The sequence below is a fragment of the Temnothorax longispinosus genome, chromosome 7, assembly GCF_030848805.1.
Source record: "Temnothorax longispinosus isolate EJ_2023e chromosome 7, Tlon_JGU_v1, whole genome shotgun sequence".
Classification (NCBI taxonomy): Eukaryota; Metazoa; Arthropoda; class Insecta; order Hymenoptera; family Formicidae; genus Temnothorax; species Temnothorax longispinosus.
Genome location: NC_092364.1, coordinates 19,976,600 through 19,997,461, shown reverse-complemented (window position 1 = coordinate 19,997,461; position 20,862 = coordinate 19,976,600). Strand labels below are relative to the sequence as shown.

The following is a 20,862-nucleotide window of genomic DNA, read 5'->3' as shown; positions in this document are numbered from 1 at the left end:
TAATAAAAAATATTAATATCTATTACATTAAAATATAAAATATGTTTGATTAATTTTACTAAAATACATCTAGGAAATTTCAATAATTTTTCAAAATTTACCAATCTGCTTGGTAATTTTTATCACATTGTTTGTAAAATGTCTTTTGTATATTTTAAAAATTCCTTGGTTGCCAAGTTGTCCTAAGTTTGTAGTAAATTTAAGGGTAAAATATAACAAAAAATTCTCTTCATATTTAGTTTATATTTAAATGAAATATTCTTAATAAGCTTAATAATCTTAACTAGTTTTAATTTAAATATATATTATATATTTATAATAAATATAAAAAATATATATATATAATAGGTTGGCCAATAAGTCCGTGCGGTTTTTTACTTATAAATGTTACTTATAAATAACCGCACAGACTTATTGGCCAACCCAATATATATAATTAAAAAATTCTCGATACATGCAAATCGAACTTCCGCTACACATAAAATACCGGAATTTGTAACGGTAGATTGCACTTCCTTGAATTATGGGGTCCGATTACGTAATTTACACGCGTTAGTAAATTAAGAGAAAATTAAAAATAGCGCGCACGAATTTCCCGTGCGAATTCACCGCGTCTCCCGCCACTGATCTACTATACGAGAACCTGACGTGTGCGTTCATTTTTAAAACAGGAGTTGTGCGAAATTACGGCTATAGTCCGCTCTTTTTTGTTTCTCGCTTTACATTCGTCGTGTGCTCCGCCGTAACAATTGTTAAACATTCGTTGTTTTAGATTGCGAGGGGAAAGGAGAAAAAAAGGAATCGCGTAACGGCGAGGAGCGGAGGTAACGTTCAACAGACAGACACGGCTTAATGAGCACGGATCTCCCCGACAGTTCCGCAAACTTGGAGCGCGCAATCGAATTTATTAACCCATTTATTAATTCGTTGCCGGGCGTTTGTTTATCGAACATTCGTCTACCGGAGCTTTTGGTCCGAACTGATAAAGTTTCGCCGCGATGTTTCGCGCGCTGTGAAAACGGCACGGGGGAAAATCGCAACGCTAAAGTTAGCAGCGAACGGGGCGAAAAAAGAGATCGAGTTAATAAGCCGATTAGCGATCAAAGGACCCGGGATATTCTGACGCGGCGCGAGCAAAGGGAGAGGGATTTTTGCTGGCAAACAACGCTGCAAAATTTATCGCCTATTGTCGCCTAAACATGGAGCGTTCGGAAAAAAGTGAAAGCAAAACGGGCAGGCGCGAAACACGGCCAAGTGGTGCATCGGTCGCGAAATGCGGAGTTCGTTGTCGCGAGAGCTTTCCGAGAGCCTTCGATTCTTCGTCTTTAACGGTGCGCGCGGTTGAAGAAATTTGCGAGAAAAGGCTGAAGTGACATCAAATATTCCGTTTCCGTTCACGCCGCGACCGAGGAATTGTTGGTGTATTTTATTCTATAAAAGAACCGAGAGAGAGAGAGAGATACAATATTGATGTAACGGTTGCAAATGTAAGGGAACTTAAGCGGTACTTAACGTTTGAGCACAAATATTTTATAACAAATTTATAACAAATATTGTCAATTTTTCGGTTTTACGATATAAATGCTTTTATTATTATATGTATAAAGAACGAAAAACAATTACTGAATTACAATTTTGTAATAAACCTGTTTAAATACATATAACTGGTTTAATTAAATAAATATCATTTAGAGTATCTTCCTTTTTAATAATTTTATCACAAATTTTGATGAATTTGGCATGAAACTTAAAGAAAAAAAAACGGTTAGAAATAAATAAAATGCATAGTAACATAGAATACACGGAAAGTATTTACAAGTAACTCTCCTTCACTAATATGAGACGGAAGAAGTATCTAGTACTGTAAAAACACAACAGAATATAACGTTACACTCAAATAACACATAAAGACTTGAGAATGGCTGCTGTCTGGTTGTAGACGATGCTATACTGACACAGTTTCGAGAAATCCCCGCAGATTACATCATTTGATGGCAGAAATAAAGATTTTACTCCGTTCTACACCCCACGTTCCTCTACAATATATATTAACTTTTGTGTAACTGATAGTTCTTTATATATCATTCTCTGCTGTTCAACATAAACTTGACAGGGTAATTAGTGGAATTCTTGTGAATCCATTTACCCAAAACATTAAAAACAATAATGATAACAATATATATTGTTATTTTGTTAATTATTTCTTTATAATCCTCTACTGTTGACCATAAACTTGACACGGTAATTATATGAAACTTTTATGAATAAATGAACAGCAGAAAATTATAAGGCAGCAGTTACATGAAATGACAATATATAGTTATTATTATTATTTTTAATGTTTTAGGTAAATGAATTCACACAAGAGTTACATTACCATGACCGTGTCAAATTTATGTTAAACAACGGAGAATTATAAGAAAGTAGTTACACGAAAGTTAATTAACAAATAATAAGATAGACTTGAGATTAATTCGCGATGAGAAAAATATATAAGAAGCTTGCTATAACTCGGAAATATGATAAAAATGAAAGAGAGACAGAATTTCTTTCCGTACAACATGACGTTTCGACAGAGAAGATTTTCCAACGCTTTCCGTGATTTTTAAAAACTTCCGCGCAGTCTTTCAATATTTTTAATTCTTTAGAACATTTTGGATTACATCTCTCGGAGGTACGAAATTCCCGATAGAAATAATAAAAGCAAAAAAAGGGACACGGAAGAGAATCGCGCAGCGCACGTTATTTAAATTGTTAAATTCTATACGCCGGCGTCCTACTATTTATAAAACGGAGTGCGCGATACCGAGAACAACAGCGATATGTATACACTCGCGTACAATTTCCATATACGTTTTACGATACTCCAACCGACTGGACCAACAATCCTAAACTCGACAAGAAGTGACAGTGGCGGGGGTACGTACGGTGGAGGTACGTAAGGTAAAAAAAAAACAGGGATGAATCTTATAGGATCCACTGCCAAGTTTAATCGGCGCCGTGGTATCTCGCGGGGGCGGTATTCGATTCCCGGATTCCCGGCTAGGGATGCTGTGTGGGATGCGAAGAGAGAGAGAGAGAGAAAGAGAGAGACAGAGAGCAAGGGAAAGAGAGAAAGCAACCGGGGAAAAGGAAGGGAAGGAGAGAGCGAGAGCGTGCGCGACGGCGGCGGCGGCGACGACGACGACGACGACGACGGCAACGACGACGATAAAACGAAGAGAGATACACGCTTGCGCCAGGGATATCAACCCTCATCTACTCGCACAGTGCACCCCCTTCCTCCTCCACCCTGAGTGAAGGGGGGACGAGAGAGCGGGGCGTGTGCGAGGATAGATGGCAGGGCGTCTCTCCCGGGCCGCGCGCAGGGCCGCGCAAAGCCGCGTTGCACGCACTGTCAGTCCTCTCCTCAGTTTCGCTCGGCTATCCGTGCAACGAGTTGACCCCTTCGGTCGGTCGGTCGATCGGCCCGCCGATCCGAGATCATCCCCCTTTACGCCGAGAGGGAGGGCCGCCGCGTGTGTCGATCGTCGCCGCGCGCGCGACCGGCCGGGCCGCCGCGCGCGATCGGCGCCGCGACGCGCCGAGAGAGACACGCCTGTCGCCGACAGGAAGCGGGATCGCGTGGTTTCCGCGACGGTCGGAATCCTCGGCTTTCTCGACGCCGATCTCCGATCTTATAGATTAGAACGTGTTAAAGGAGAGAGACGGTGAAACGAATCGAGAGCTTACATCACTCAAAGCGCACAGTTGATTTCCGACACCGACAACTTCGGCGCGGCGCGGCACGGCGCGGCGAGACGCGATCAGCCGGAGCGCGATTTCGCCGAGGGTGCGATAAGACCGGGGGGAGGAGGAAGACGAGAAGGAGAGTCAAAGATCCGGAGGGATGCACGTATCACGCCCCGCCGGCGCTTTTCAATTACGCGAATCTAGATCACGAAGCTGTTAGCGAATTAAGCGGGCTCGAGAGAGAGAGGAGCGGGACTATGCGGGCTGGACGCGCGACGGAAAGAGGGTAGGTAACGATCGCGCGCGTGCCGTCGCGATGAGAAATCGCGCTGGGACAGACGATACGCGGGTACGAAGCAGCGACGTAACGGTGCCATGGAGCGTGGAGGCAAGAAGAACCGGAAACCGTCGATTCATCCGATAAACTCGCCCTGAACTCGTCTCCCCCCCGCTTTTTTTTTTCTCGTCCGGCGCACGTTGCTGCCAATTTCGGCGGAGTGCGAGGCACTCGGAAACGCTCGCGGGGCCGCTTTACGGAGCCTACGAGTAATCGCTCACCCCTCCGGCGGCCTCTCGCCGGACCTCCGCTCCCGCTTACGGAGGATCGATCGGAGATCGGAGGATACGCGGCGCACGAGGAAGGAAGATCGATTCCCGGCACCCCGAAAACGACTATGAGAGATAAAAAATGAGGTGTCTAATCTTGACCCTCGGTCTGCTGATGGTTTCGGGTGAGTTTCGAAATAAATCGCGTTCCGGGAAATCGCCCCGACCGGTGTCGTCGCGTCGTCAATCAACCCGCACGTCGTCGACAACGACCGGCCACACGCCAAATCTCTCACCGAACGCGACGTACCCCGACGTAACGGCCGGCCGACCGCGGAAGCGGAATCCGCGTTTAGGCAAACAACACGGCCGGACAAACATTCAACAGCCCTCGAATAGCGCGAACGATAAACTACATTAGTAAAACCGCCGGCGAGGATACATTATATACAAATATCGCGGGTTTTACGCAATTTTGTCGATTTTGTCGCGCGCAAGAAAAAAGTCGTTTCCGCTCATTAGCCAACTCTATTCGTGCGATTTGCGTTGGGCCGGAAAAAACGTGCGAGGAATTCCCTCGGCTTTTATCAGCTGCACTCTTTTTTCGCGCTCCCTTCCTTCTCGCACGTAGTCTCGAGTCTCGGAATAATCCCAAGATTCCCACGAAGAATGATACTCCGGAAATTTCAAGATTCGAAATTCGTACGCCGTTGCCCTCGCCCGAGAAATATATCGTAATTAAAATTAACAAAAGAGAAACGTATATTGAGGCTTCAATAAAATTAATTAGCGCGATCGATAAATTCCTGTAAATAACCGTTTTAATTTTTAATTATGCGCGATGATTAAAAACGTATATATATATTTTTTTTTCCTACGAGTGCGCGTGACATCTCCGTACGCAAAAATAAACGTCGATGGTCATTCAACCCGACAAACGGTCCTTGACCGTTGTGTCCGTCGTATTTGCTTGGACGTGCTACTCGGTTCGATTAATGGGGGATGCGGCAAAATTAGATTTACGATTCTAGCGAGAGCGTACGAGCATTAACCACCCCCCTCTTCTTTTCAGCGCGGTTTAATGACATTTACGCGAGAGGCACGTACGCATCGGGCGGCGTGTGTAAACCGTCTTTTTACTGTCTCGCGATGCGCGTTGAATATATCCTCTCCCCTTTGGCGAGAGACGCCGCGCGATATTATGTATACCCAGCTCGGAGGGTGCCGACGGTATATTACCGGGGGTTTAGTTAGCTCCCAAACTTAGTCTTAACTTCGTAATAACTTAGTATTAACATTACCCTTGTCCAAAATACGGGTTTATGCAGCAATTAACCCGAAAGTCCCATGTACTCTGTAATGTAATGAGACAAGATATAATATCACACACACACACACACGACGTAATGGTAACGCCACGGTTAATAAAAGAGCGATTCAAAGTGCAAGCACAATTTTCTGTACCGTGTGTACATTGTAGAAAATATACTTTTCATTGTCGCCCTTCTTTTGGCAAGCGTCAACTCTCGTTTCTTTTCTGTAGATGCGACCCAGCTAGCAGGAATACGTCAAAATGACGTCAAAATTTGGTCAAAAGACGATTAAAAATGACGAACTAGGGTCACGGACCGATGACAACATTCAGGACGTTAAAAAGATGTGGCTTTACGACTTCTTTGGTCTTTCAGTGACATTTTAATGATGTTTCAGTAACGTATTGACGTTTTAGTAACTTAGAAGATTGTAAAAATCAAAATTATATACAAAATTATTTTTTACTTAAAACGAGGTTAATTGTAAAATACACATTTTATGTTTTGTGTTTACTTAACTATCACCACAATAATCTTAATGTCTCTATTATTATCACAATCCTTTATTACTCGAAAAAATTTAAACTCAATTTTTGATCAAGGGTTTAAAAATAAGTTTGCAAATAAAACTGTTAATTTTTAAAATAATTTAGGATGTCAAAAATTACGATATTATATGATGTTTTTGTACAACGTCATTAAAATGTCACAAAAAAGACATTTTAAACCAGGTATTATTTGGTCACTAAACCAATAATCACCAGTAATCACAGTTTTTGATGTCATTCTGATATACGTATGCTACCTGAACAGTTATCTGTCCCAAATCTGCTCGTTACATCTCATTGTTACCGAAAAAATATCAATTAAAGCTTATGCGCGTGTATATTTTCCAACCAATTTATATTTTTCTGCAGAATTATACTAGTAAAACGGAGACCGTAAAATTTTATTTCCATCGCTTCAATGGCTTTAATGATTTTGGCCTTTAGCTCAGCTTGGCCTTACTGTTCATTCAACAGTAAGCGGTACCATGGAGACTGTTATATTGAATTTTTACTCTTTCGACAAAAAATTTTATTGAGCGCTATTTAATTGACTCGCATTCACACAAAAATATTTATATACAACTCTCGTGTTTTTGTTTTTCACTGGCTAGTAGCCATGTGTAGAGAATTAATAATTCGGAAAATTTAAAATAAAAATAAAGCATGATATATTTTTGTTCACTTCTTCCTATATTAACAAATAGATAAATATTTATTGCGCTTCGTACGAGCGTGGGAGAGGTAAAATTGAAAAATTTACAAAATGAGGGCATTATAAGATAAATAAAAATTGCGATGCGCATATGATGAGATAATTTTTCGCGGTGAAAGCACGGAATTTAGAACGGAATTGTAAAGTGATATCATCCCACGCGCGAGAATCATATCAAATTGTGTAAAAGTTTGAAAGATTAGATTTTTCTTAAGACACTAATAGGATTGGGTTGAGATATCCCTTAAGACAATATAAACGTTCTTAAAACGTATCTAATATTGATAATTTTTAGCCCCGGCTTTAAGATTAAATTGGGATTGTGCTTTTAAGTCTGCGGAACTGATTGTGAGTAAACGCGCAATTAGTCGGTTGCTGCTGGCTGTTAGGAAATGAACTGAATTTACACAACAACGTGATAAGGAAACAAGCAAAGAAATTAATTCGACTGTACATTCTTGTAAAAGTAACCGTAGAGGATAAAAGGAAACAGCCGAGGGGCGGAAATTCTGATATGTATTTTAACGTGGGTTATGCGGGGCCGCGCAAATCCCACGGAAGCGCGGAGAGGTAAATATTTACTCTCGCAACTACCTGCATCCCTTTAAAGTTACCCTTTTGGAGCGGCATTTATTTTTAACGCACGATTTTCTGACGACGACGGTCTTATCGGATCCGAAAACTGGCGCCGCCGATATCGCGAGAGGAATTTTCCTTCGCTGCGCAAGGAAGCGTGCATTCCCGTATATACAGCCCGTTTCTTATATGCGTATATCGTTATTACGTATAAAAAGTTCTCTCTCTCTCTCTCTCTCGCGTACTTACACATTTTCACTATTAATGGAGGCTGGGGGATGTACCCATCATCCTCTCAAGTTGACCGTCCATGTACAAACGGCTACATATATATATATTTACGGAAAACGTCCGACTAAAGTTACGAACTTCCCCGTGAACGATGAACGATTCACAACGTTAGAGAACTTGATAAACGGGTAATGGAGAGTTCGCGCTGTTCTATGTGCCGATTTACGATACGGCTATTTTATGGCTGTTTATGAATCTAATATGAGGACATTATGCTACAGGCTATGTTGAATTGGCATACAATTGTATTTACGGATAAATGTTGAATATAGCGATCCAATGTTTCATGCAAAGCTCGTTTGATTGAATAAAAAATAAATATCCATTCGTTAATATTCGAGATGCATGTGAAATATTTTCATGGACTTTTTAAAAATTAAATTTCTCTTCTGGTGTCACGGAAGATTCAAGAGGAAATTTGAAGGGAAAGGAGCTAAAAAGAAGGGGAGCTTGACAATATACGGTAGACAGCTTGTTCTTTGGATACAAAGTATAAATCTTTTTATGGTTTGAACGCGAAATAATTTCCTCGAAGGAGAAAACGAGATAAAACCAAATTGATTATAAAACATTGCGACAAAGAAACCAGAAGTTCCTGAATTATGCAAATGAGAGGTTCTCGCGCGATTTAAATCTCAGAGACGTAAACAGCTAGTGAAACATTATTCGTCGTACACCTTGAATTTATTTCGAAAAGGAATTTAACGGTTTTTTTTTCTCAGGTTTTATTGTCAAGGTATTGATCGAATATTGAAATTGCGGCAGAGACAACCTCCGACATTTTCAGTAGGAACGGACCCTTTAACGAGAAGTAATATTAGCAGAAATAATCTGCCAATTTGCTAATATTGAAAGATTCTATAAAAAAAATAAATAGAAGTAATAAACATACGATTCTCTAATGCACCATTTCCCCAGTGATGTTGATCGTAGAAAGTATATATACTTTCAATCGAACATTTTCTACCTCAAATAAATTGTTCTCCCACCAAGCTTTAAAAGAAAGATGTCCTCATTTTTTTTAACCGCCACCACGATCTCGCAGGTTCTAGCTTCCCTTTTGGAAAGAGGGATCTCCCACTACAAAAATTCCTCTGACAATGGTACTAAAAAGTTACGAAAGAGATATTTAATAGAAAAATGAATTTCATCTTATTTTAAATGATATTTTTACGGGTCTATTTTGTTTTAAAATATTTGCCGGAGAACCGTGATGGGGAAAAGGTTTAAATTTATCATCGGCTTTTCCAGGACGATTATCCTAAAATCTCTGAAATGTTTATAAAAAAATAATTATTCCGTAATATGCAAAACTGTTATGTAAAATACGAATAATTTGTTGCGTTCGTATTACGTGCGCGACGTGTGTTTAATTTCATGTTATTTTGCAACGGGAGTACCGGGCAATAAGAATTAAAGAACACGCCCGTTAACCCGGGAATAATACAACCTTTTTCAACGACCTAAACTACTTGGCGGGATGTACTTTAATAAATCATTGTTATTTATTACGCAGTGCATATAACGACTCTATGAGATACGGGAGAGTTCGTGAGTGTCCGAAAAAGATAGTCAAAGAAAGTCTGAAAAATAGGGGCGCCTTTTGAAACGTTTATATCCGCGGAATTGTCCTCCCTTTTTTTTTTTTTTGTCGGAGACGCGGTATAATATCCCGAAGCTAATTCGCCTAATTGACTGGAAAACGAAACTTTTTATCGGTAATTCCGACGCGTTCGAACGGAATGGCGATAACATATATCTTCTCGATCTTCTCGAGCGGTGTAAATTACATCCCGCGCGACCGTCCGCAACGTTAAAGGATTCACCCGACCCTTGACACAGCCTTGTTGTATTTGGTTAAAGTGCAAGGACCTACCCGTTGCATGGCCGATCACAGGACACACGAGAATCGTGCATCGGAGCCGCTCGATCGAGGACCGTACTTTGACGTCTCGGCCTCTCGCAACGTAACGGCCCTCGTCGGGAAAACAGCGACGCTGAATTGCCGAGTACGAAATTTGGGCGACCGTACGGTAAGTGCAAAACCACCCTCCCTTTCGCTGTTAGAAGTGACTTTTATTTTTGTAAAAGAATATAACGCGAGAGATATTTCGAGTTTTATCCCATTACCAAGTATATTGATTAACTCTCCAGTGGGCGCGTGAAAATTTGAATTGTGGGAAAGAGCGCGTGTGGAGTGTAAATTATTTATGCTATTTATTTATGCTATTATTTACATTATTTATGCTATAAATATTAAACCAATTAATATTTTTTCTTTTGTTTTGTAAAATACGCCCCACGCGCACACTGGAGAGTTAAATAAGTAAAATATGTTTAAATTCGAGTGTACGGTTGGATTGTTTGAATCAATACCATCTTCTCCTGATTAAACTCTGTTAAAAGGGGTTTAAAAATATAAGTATGGGAGAGATGTAGCGTAATAATATTCTGTAATATCCTAATAACGACTGAACTGCCGTTTTACAAAGCCAATGTAGTTTTATATTCTAATAAGGTTATCTCGCTTATTATAATAAGCAATAAAGTTTAATATAATACGATTTTAGTATAATATCGACGAAGAATACAAGTAAGTAACGGTAAAGAGAGCCGTTCTCGAAAGTTTATTTTAAGCTCTTTAAGAGGAAATTTGAATGATGCGAAGTTTCAGAAAATATCCCTTTAGCGCGCCTGAAAATAGACGTCCACTCGATATCGAAGAAAATTTTAGTCTCTAGTAATATGCATTGTAGCTCGCGCGAGTGCCACTTTTATCTCCGGTATATATCGCGAAATCGGCTGTCAGTGCTAAAATATTTCTCGCCGGCGATACTCCTGCGCCGAGGGGAAACTTTTACCAGAAATGGATCGACTCAAAAACACGGCAGCTTTAGAGAGCTTTTATTAAAAGCCTGTCTATTAGATAACGCAACTTCTTTCACGGGCACACGTATCGACTGATACCCGTCAAGGATTCTTCCACTACGCTCGATGCACTAAGCGCTTTAGAGTGAAATATAAAATACACGACTTGCGCGCGCGCGCGCGAGACGATTAAACTTGTCGCGGCGGATAAATACGTACGTACGTGTTATTTGCGACGTCGCGGTGCCATTTATAGAAGAAAGTTTATGAATAAATTATAAAGAGAGAGAGAAAGAGAGAGAGTCGTGGAAAGCGCCGTGGCTATCGACGCCGCGAAACTTATACGAGCCACGAAACGCGATTAGTTGCAAAACTTGACTGCGGCGCAGTTTCATATCCCCGGGCGTAGTTTTTCCGTCACATGTATAATAAAGTTGGCCCATCACGAGACACTCATATATATATACAAAGAACACCGCGAGAATGGGCAAGACTGCAATATCTCGACTGCCATACCTTTTTTCTCCGCGCTTTTTTCAACTCGCGCGCGCGCGCGCGCGCGACAGAACGCCCGAGAGGGATTTCGACAAAAAAAAGGCATCATATACCCCCTTTCGCATCTTTCGCGTCTGAGTTTTTGCTCGCGCGCGCCGCTCGTCTCTATTTCATTAACACCGTTTTTTATATTTTCCCCCGCACACAATCTGTCTCTCTTCGCTGCGTCCATGCGTGGGGTAAGTTGAATTACGTTTTCACAGAGCAATGTAAATTTTACACCTCCCGGCCTCATACGAGGGGCATTAATTTTAACGGAAAACCTGTTATTCCAAATGACGATAATACGCGGATTGTATCGCGATAATTTTAACATGTATAACCAAATATGAGAAAAGGCAATACCATTTTCTACCTTTATTAAAAATTTGCGGCTACGTGCGGATATGTCGAATTATTATTTTTTTTTTCTACAAAGCAAAAGCACATTTTCCACATTTCCTATAAAATCACATTAATTTCAGCGGAAAATTTATATTAATGTAAGCAAAGGATTAATCTCGAACGTAATGCGAGAATTTTCACGGTTGAAATTATTTGTGGAAAAAGCTATTTTTTCTCATATCGTCTAGAGTGCCGCTATTATATATAACATTTAGCTATTATTCATTAAAATATAGATGAGCCACACTTTGCTGCAGATTAATATTTTTGTACATTATTATTATTATTGCGTGCATTATTATTATTATTGTATGTCGCTTAACACGTCGATTAATACGTCAGAAAGGTACGCTCGGTGCACGTACGCTATCGAAAAATTGTACACTTACGGGCACTGTCGTATTTGAAGTGAACGCACGTATTGACATTTTCAAAATGGAATTCTGAAAGCTTAAGATTCTTTGCTCGCGTGACTTTTCGCGTATATATAGTAGTCAATTCTACACGGTAATCACGACGGTGGAAAGGAAAGGGATGGCAGGAGTAAAAAGGGGGGAGGAAAAGTTCGGATTTTCCAATGGCTAGCTAAAGTATTCGAAAGCGCACAAGTTTGACGTAAATTGATAAATCGATGTTTCCACTTTAGCGTATAAGCATATTCCGCTCGCGGAGTCGCGCGTATTAGGTATATATACACAAACGTTCCTGCCGTATTTCGCGCAATCGCGAGAGGAGATTTCTAATGTTGCTGCACGGTGGGTAAATATAGGTCGGCAAGCACGCGGGCAAATTCGTGTTATTGAGGCGGAACGACAAAGGGCGCTAAACTATTTTAATTACAGCCCCGTATAATCTGAACTATGCGATATGATTGCTTCGCTTCATATACATACGCGAAAGTAACGTAAATATAATTTGGACATTTCCATATGCTTTCTATCAGCTGGTATTTAAAAGGCAGTTTGAACGTCATTTTGTTTAGCTTCCGGGGGGGGGAAGGGGGGAACTTTTCAAAACACGTCCATCACCGTCCATTATTTTGCAAAAACATTTACAAAATTAAATGAAAATTGAATTAAATTGTTTTTACATTCATATAATTTAATTTCCCCTATAGAATTTAACATTTCTGGCCGAATTTGACGTTAACATTTATTTTTTTACGTTCTTGTAAATGAGATTGCCGGACCTGCTCGCAGGCCTTTGAAAAATTATTTCAACTATACGTTTGCCGGTGGAGGCATTTTTTTATGAGCCGAGAGGGGGAGGAGAGGGGCGAAAACGCACGGCTGTTCCATTCTCTTTATTAAAAGGTAAAATCGAATATGCGCTTTTCATTAGCACTAGATCGTAACCGCGCGTCATATGAACAAAAGCCGCGTTACGGTTCTTCTGCCCGCACCTTTTCCCCTTTTCATATCAAGCCTCGGTACGCCGAGCACGCGTAACAAAACTCAATGAAGCCGTTTTTATGGGAGAATACGCATTTTTGTCCTACGTGTTCGGCATCTCGCGTGTCCCCGCTAATATAATATCGCTCAAACGCACGCTATACGTTTACGTAAATCAATCACGTCGATCCATTTCGAGGAACGTAAGACACGATCTGTCGAATGTTATCGTAAATGTAAAAAATTAAAACGAGCCAAAAAGAAGTGATGAAAAAAAAAGCACTGAATTACATATCGGGGATTGAAAATGAATTCGCAATATATATTATTCGCGGAGCGATTTCGCGCTGTGGGGGAAAAACCCTCCGAACTACTATTCGTTACATCAGATGGGCGGTATAGGGATCATTTTTACATGTCCACAGTATCGCGAAATCCGCTTAAATTATACCGCAATCCCTTGATCGAACCTGCGGACGCCTCATTCCGGGGCCCGCCGGGGCTCAGCTGCGCGCGGAAAAGGGCGGACATCTATACCGCGGACGATGTTGGAAATGGACGTTCGCGACGTGTCCCTTTCTTTTCTTTTTTTTCTTCCAGGTGTCATGGGTGAGACACAGGGATATCCATCTTCTCACCGTGGGCGTCGAGACGTACACGTCGGACCAGAGATTCGTCGCGTCGCACTTCCCTCACACGGAGGACTGGACGCTACAAGTGAAATACCCTCAACGACGAGATTCCGGCACATACGAGTGTCAAGTGTCCACGACGCCGCCCATAGGTCATTCCATGCTCCTCTCCGTCGTCGGTCAGTTTTCCTCCTCTTCTTCCCTTTTCGCGACCGCCAGCAGCGCGTGCTGGGAAGCACCGCCGGGGCACGCGCGCGCGCCTCGCTGATTTCGCCGCGACGCGGAAATTCACGCTATATCTATTTGCCGGAAGCTTAATGTGCGCCGCACGTGCATCGCGATATACCCGGCGGCATTTGCCGCGCCACGGACCCCGCTGCTGATTTACCGCCGCGACTTAATTCACGTGGAGTTCCCTCGACGGGACGGGCGAGACCTGAGTGTTTCACGTCGCGTCGCCTCTTGTCTCCTGCTCGCGCGTCGCGCGCGCTGACGTTATCGGGTGAGTTCACCCGGAAGGATCAAATTATCGGACGGATACGGTCGAGGGGACGTATATACGTTTTATGAAATCGGGGAATATCGACCTTCTCCATCCTTGTCTTCGGATTTTTATGAAGCACGTTGAAGTTCGCGCACGGCGAGAGATTCGTCCTACCAGACGGACTGCAATCTCGTCTTCGCGAACTTCGCGAATTATAAATTTCTGTCATTATACACGCGCTCGCGCTCCCCGTTCCGCGGATAGTGACTTTAATCAGCTTCGTGTGACTCCGGAGTTAATATCAACCTGATATTAATAAATCTGACGTTAATATCAGACTCCTCTCATTCCGAAATTTAGGAATTGAACCAGCGGTTTTCAATACTATGTCGAAAGTATCTGTAAAACTGAATTATTAACCGCGATAAACTCTCTTTCGCTGGGTTAGCAGCATTTAGCAGGAAAAAAAGCTGAGGAATAAAGTATAATACGGGTAACCTTCGATTAATTGGTTCCGTGTTATTGAAAACCGCGTTTTATTCGAGACTTTTTTTAGGAGTCGTACAATTTTGGAGATCACGTTCCGTGCTATTAAAAATCGTGCAATTCAAAACTCTAGATTCATATATAAAATTGAGTGAGCATTTGGTTCCAAGGGATTATTTAAAAAAAAAAAACTTTTGAAAAATAGAGATGTCACAATTTTTTTTACCGTGCAATTCGAGTATCGTGTCGGTGTGTCGTTCGAGGGTCACTAGTAGTAATTAAAAAATGATAACTTGAGACATAGATACGTCTCATTAATTTTTCAGTTGTGCGTTAATGCATTAATGCATTAATAACGAATCATTTATTAATGTTTATCGTTTATTAACATCTGATATAGTGCATGTTTGCTGATTCTATATGATCGATAATGTCAGTGTTTCTAAATGTAGTAATAACAAACGAGAAGCAAACAAATATCAAACGCAATGTGTTTAACGCAAACAGTTCGTCATTAATTGCATGGCTTTTCAATTGAAAATATTTATTTAAATTGAAAAATTATTTATTTATAAATCATTGTTTGTTGCAGCTAATATTTTTCCATTAATTTTCATGAATTAAATACTGTAGCGGAATAATATAAAATTACAAAATTCCGGAAAAAAGATGAAAATAAATTTAATCAAAAGAAAATTAATTAATAAGTATGCGCAGTATGTATAATTTTATAATTTTTGTCTCTTTCATTTCCGTTTAAACTCATCGCCGACTTTCATTAGCTTCATTAGCTTATTATTCCGGTTTCATTTTACATCAAAAAAATATTACAAAGAAAACGACCCGAAGGTTGATAGTTGATCCAATAACAATTTTAATTGGAGATATTAAATTCTTTATGAATATGCAATGTCCTTTTTACCTTGAATTAACGTTTTCCTTTGTGATTTTTATAAAGTTCGCATTTGCCAAATTATAATTTTCCCCAATTACGAAATTTTACGAAAGTATAAAATTTGAAATGCTTATCACATAATTATTATTGAGTGAAGATAAATATAAAATCTATATATTTATAAATTGCTATTGCAGTCTCGAAATGAAATTAATCTTTTGAAGAGAATAATTAAATTTCATTTAAATGTCGTCTAAATAACACATTATAAATATCAATTTCCACACAAGATATCCGACAGAACCTCTTCGTTAATTAATACATTACATTAATGCATTACATTAATAAATTACTAATATTAAACTTTCACGTAAGATACGGATTTTTTTAATGATCATGGGTAATGCGACTTTTTTAATAACACTTCCATGCACATTCTTTCGTTATCGTCCATAGAGCCCGTGACGGCGATCATTGGAGAACCGGAAATGTACATAAACAAGGATAGCACAATGAACTTGACCTGCGTCGTGCGGCACAGTCCCGAGCCACCCTTGACCATTCATTGGACTCACGATCATGAGGTAAGTTTTGTCATCAAGCGCGGCTCTCATTTGACGGAAATGAAAGCAAAAAGGAGACGGAAACGCCGGTGGATTAATTTTCAATCGCCGTTCCCAACTAGGACGGTAAAAGACGGTAACTTAAATCCACTGTTCTCCCCGGCGCTGCCATAATTCTTTGCCATCTCCCATTCAACTTACACTCGATCTACTCCGTCCTCACTCCATCATGCGACCCGTTTTAAGCAAGTTTTTAAATCTAAGATTCTAAGTTTGCTGAGAAAAGAGAGAGAGATAGAGAGTGGGAGGAGGGGAGGGGGAGGGAAAACTTTTAATTTCAATATTACCTGTTCGGAACGTTTCTCCTTGTGGAATTTTTAAATGTACGAACACCGCGGAAAGAACTCCGTCTCATTTCTCAACTTCAAAACCTATCTCCTATCCCTGTTATTCCTTCTCTTTCTCTTTGCCGCGTAAAGTTTTTCTAGTATGCTTTGCCGCGACCCTGGTCGCATTATACAACACCTATTTCCACGACCGTGTTTCTGTCTCTGTACCTCGCGGGCTTCTCTACTCCAGGTCTTATATTCTTACTTTCGAACTCCACCGACAGTTCATCGCATTAACTCTCTCGTCGTCCTCCGCGGTATCTCCCGTTTCGTAATGTTCCTCGCCAATATCGCGCGCTGTACACCTCCGTTCCTCCGTTTATTACCCATTCTCAGTTCACTTTATCAATATTTCTTCGCAATTCGCGGCGCAGTTCTGAGATAAACGTGCAACATTTAATTTAATTGTCACAGTTTGTTGCACCAATTCCCCTTATTCAGTTCCCAACGTATCGTTCATCGCAACTTGTTTGCCATTATTTATTTCTTGCTCAAGTTACTTATTTAAATTGCTTGTATTACGAAATGATAAACAAGGCGCGACGACACATTAAGAACTGAACAAGGACGTGGTGCAACAAATTGTGACAATAAATAACTAGTTAATAAGTAATATAAGTAACTTGTTCAAGTTGCTTTGTTGCTTATAGCTTATATCATTAATATTATTTTATTTACAATTAATATCATTTTGCAGACCTGATATTTATTTTCATTATTTATTTTCATCTCCTCTCCTGTTTACGCTCGTCGAAGTTTTTCTTGGCCTACTCCACGGGCGGATTTATTTTCCTTCTTTTCACTGGCTATCTTTCCTTTTTCACCTTTTCCCCCTCATTTGAGGATTTTCTTTTCGCAATCCGATTTTTGCAATCCTCGCATGCGGGTCCAAGTCCTTTTTCCGCTCGTCTGTCACTTTATTTCTTAGTCTATCTTCCGCAGAATTTGACTTTCTTCCTCTCCCGAACGGGGAACACATCCCATCTGTTCCGTCGTCCTCGATCCCGATAAGCTTCCGCGCGTCGCGCGCGCACGGGAGAGATTTCTCCTCGTGTACTTGTTCCGCCGGTGTCTCATCATTCGCTTTCTATCCCGTCCCGGACGCTATTGCATCCTATACAGTGCTAGCCAATCCTGCCTCGATATCCCGAACCCCCGAGTGAAAAATTTGACGTGCAGTATTTCCTACTGGCCCCATATTTTCCGTCTGTCTCGTCGCACGCACTCCTTCCATCCGTAGCGACCTAGTTAACCCCCCCCCTCCCCCGGTCGTTCGTATAGGGAGAATTATGCGTGTTGAGATATGCAGTACGTAGCATAAATATCGGTAAACGCGCAATCGTGCCACCGCCGCCGCCGGGACAATTGATTTCGGGTATCGGTGTCTATTAACTTCGTTACGCGTAATTGCGTTTTGCGTTACGTTTGCAATTGCGAGGAAAATTGAGATACTTATATAAATAGCAAGCGCACCGAGAAGCTTTGGTATAATTCACGAGGAAATAAAATTTCGCGGTGACCCGCGGAAATAGCGGTGTGTTCGACTGCGAGAGTTTCCGGCGCTCGTAGCGAAACCTCCCCATCGACCCGAGAGCACTCGGCATTATCCACAATGTAATCCGCTTTGTGTATCCTCATTATAAAAAGGTTTACATAAGATCGTCCTAATTCGAGAAAGTTACGTCGCAGGAAAAAAACATTGTGGTTTGGAATACCATTTGCCTTGGAAATGTATCTTCAGACAAACATTTCAGTTCGAAAGTATCTGTATACTAGAACTTATCACAGATTCTGCAGACGCGCAGAGATTATTGTGAAATAAATCAAACGTGTCGTAATTAATCTTTCGAAATAATCTTCCGAACAAAATCGTATTGGGGATTAAATTCATCCTTATTTCTCACAAATGGTAAGACATTTTTTTTTGTTCCAAGATCAGCGCTTATCGCTTTATATGGATTGTTGTAGAGTACGCTGTGACTATTGGGATACATAATACAAGCGAGATTACATTCAATTGGTATTATTAACTTTTGACTGTTAAATTAAATACGTTTATATTCTGTTTTGGGAAGAGATTTAATTCGTTAAAAACGACAAGAGATAAAGATAGAAAAAATGGTATTGCGTTAAGAGAATCACGCAGCGGTGCCGACGGGAAACTAAACGCGATATACACGAGAGGGCCGCAAAAACACGGATGTTAATGTCAATTGAGCATTGCCAATTTGACATTTTGGATTTTCAGAATTTTGGACATTTTGTGGCCCGCCGACAGCATTTAGCCCGTCGTGCCATTGTTGCATTGGAATTCGCTGACGGCATGCGGCTGTAGTAACGGCATGCAAACGCTGATGAATGTTGGATCGGCTTGTGAAACGGGAATATGTTAATATTATGTATTAAACGCTAACTTTCATTAAACAAAGGTTCAATGAAAGCCAAATATTTCGCCGTATATCTCGTTTCCGAAATATTTCCAAGATACGCGAAAAAATCCGTAAAAGCGAGACGCTGTTAAAAAAAATGCTCCGTCAGTACGACTAAACAAAAATGAAATATGGCGCACGTGTAGGTAATGACATTCGAAATATTATACACGCATACACATACGTGTGGTACATACAGATAGAATAGCGAGAATAACACGCTCGTGGTTGAAATAATTATTTGAACAGTTATTAATTCCGCTCATATCAAAACTTAATTAAATACGGGGTGCCCTGTGTTTCATGATTGATTTTTCGTTTTAATTTCGAAAAAAAAACTCACACGGGCACGTATCTGATTTGCGTGGCAAAGCGAGAAACACAAATAAAATATTTTGCTTTCATACTGACTAAAAGCAAATGTAATATTTTTCGTTTCCGGCCTCCGGTATGCATACGCTTTGGAATTTTTACGCGAAACACGCTAGACGGAATTTTTGATACCTCAAACAGTTTTGAAGGTATTCCCGCATATATTACATTTTCCGCGGATCCGAATAGCTACGTGGAATCGCTACTTTGTTTAATATGGAAGGCGCAAGTTGCTATCTGTTGTAGGCTCTCGATAAATATGCATTACGTGAATATATATGACGTTGCGGATAATAACGGTGGGGGATTCGTTGCCAGATGTGTAATAAGCGCGCGGGGCATGATTCAATCAAAATCCATTTCTAAGCGGACGTGAGAGGAGTAAAAAGCGATCGTCTAAATTTAAAAGAGGCAGAACAAATGGGCGATGTGGATATATAGAAAAGTTAAAATTAAAGCAGACAAAATATATGAGCGCGGGTAAAGAAATTGTCGTATACAGAGACGGGAAACGGCACTCAAACTGCACTCGGAAAGAAAATAATACAAAAAAAAGCGACATTTAATATAAAACAGACGAGATGTCCCGAGCTGTAGTTGTATTTTTGGATTTATGGTACTTCTCCGCTGTCTCTACTATTTCTCTCTCTCTCTCTCGCACGCATACTCCGAAAGTTTTTGAAATCCATTCTGCAACGGAGTGACATACGATTCGTTTATTTTGAAAGTGCTGTAAGTTCAGCTTTGAAACATTATGAGTTTCAACGAAATATACGGACATAAACTGATAACTGCTATATCAGTTTCACTAAAGTTTTCAAAACTGAATTCCCACCAGAGTTTACAAACCGGGAAACGCGATCGAGCTCAAAGGAGAGCTGCCCGTTTTTAATCCGCGTCCCCGAAATACACCCGCGAAAAACGCAAACGCGATAACGCACGCGCCGCTAGGCGCAAGAAGAACATGCTTATTTTTAAATAAATTAATAGCGAAGGCACAATTTTCTCGACAAAACCCACTATTTACGACGCTATTCGCGGAAGAGGAATTCCACGAAGCTTTTCGCGCCGGGATAAAGACGGAACTAAAGGATTTATCTCTCGCATTCGTATAATCCAGGATAAAAAATCCAGCTACTTTATTACAGCGACCTTCTTTTGTCCCTTCCGCCCTTCTGCGAGGTATCGCCAATGTCCGCGAGCGAGGCCTTTTTTCCGACGGAGGATTAATTAATCACCCGATTAATTGATCCCTTCGGTCGGTTTGTCGAACACTATTGCATAAGCGTTACAGGAGGAGATTTAATTAGAATAAAATTTTTTTTCCGGGGCCTGCACGTGACAGGTGATCAATTATGACAGTCCGCGAGGCGGGGTATCGGTTATCACGGAGAAGGGTGAAGTAACGACCTCATACCTTCTAATTCAACGTGCTCAAGCGGCGGACAGCGGACAATACACCTGCCATCCCAGCAACGCCAACACAAAGACAGTCTTAGTCCATGTACTTAATGGTATGTATACTTATATTAATCTTATAACGCACCTGCTGTTACGCAGACTGTTACAACAGGTCTGTATGGGTGGCTTAATGCACCCTTAATGGCCGATCTTTACACGCTATTCAGTCCCAATTATCCGGGCGCGTATAGTATATCGCGAGAAAATAAATATTACCGCGGCCGGGGGCGGTTTA

At 40.8% G+C, this 20,862-nt stretch overlaps 1 protein-coding gene across 2 annotated transcripts in view; it reads left to right on the top strand.

Annotated features, from left to right (window-relative positions):
* LOC139816724 (neurotrimin) overlaps positions 1 to 20,862 on the top strand; it is a 64,346-nt gene that overhangs the window by 39,782 nt on the left and 3,702 nt on the right. The window contains exons 1-5 of one of the 2 annotated variants that reach the window (XM_071784434.1): positions 3,376 to 4,463; positions 9,582 to 9,751; positions 13,517 to 13,727; positions 15,870 to 15,997; positions 20,512 to 20,680. In XM_071784434.1, coding sequence (XP_071640535.1) covers positions 4,421 to 4,463; positions 9,582 to 9,751; positions 13,517 to 13,727; positions 15,870 to 15,997; positions 20,512 to 20,680 — 721 coding nt within the window. In that variant the 5' untranslated portion in view covers positions 3,376 to 4,420. Of the gene's footprint in view, positions 1 to 3,375; positions 4,464 to 9,581; positions 9,752 to 13,516; positions 13,728 to 15,869; positions 15,998 to 20,511; positions 20,681 to 20,862 lie in introns of those variants that run through there. The other variant, XM_071784433.1, reaches the window with a different exon arrangement.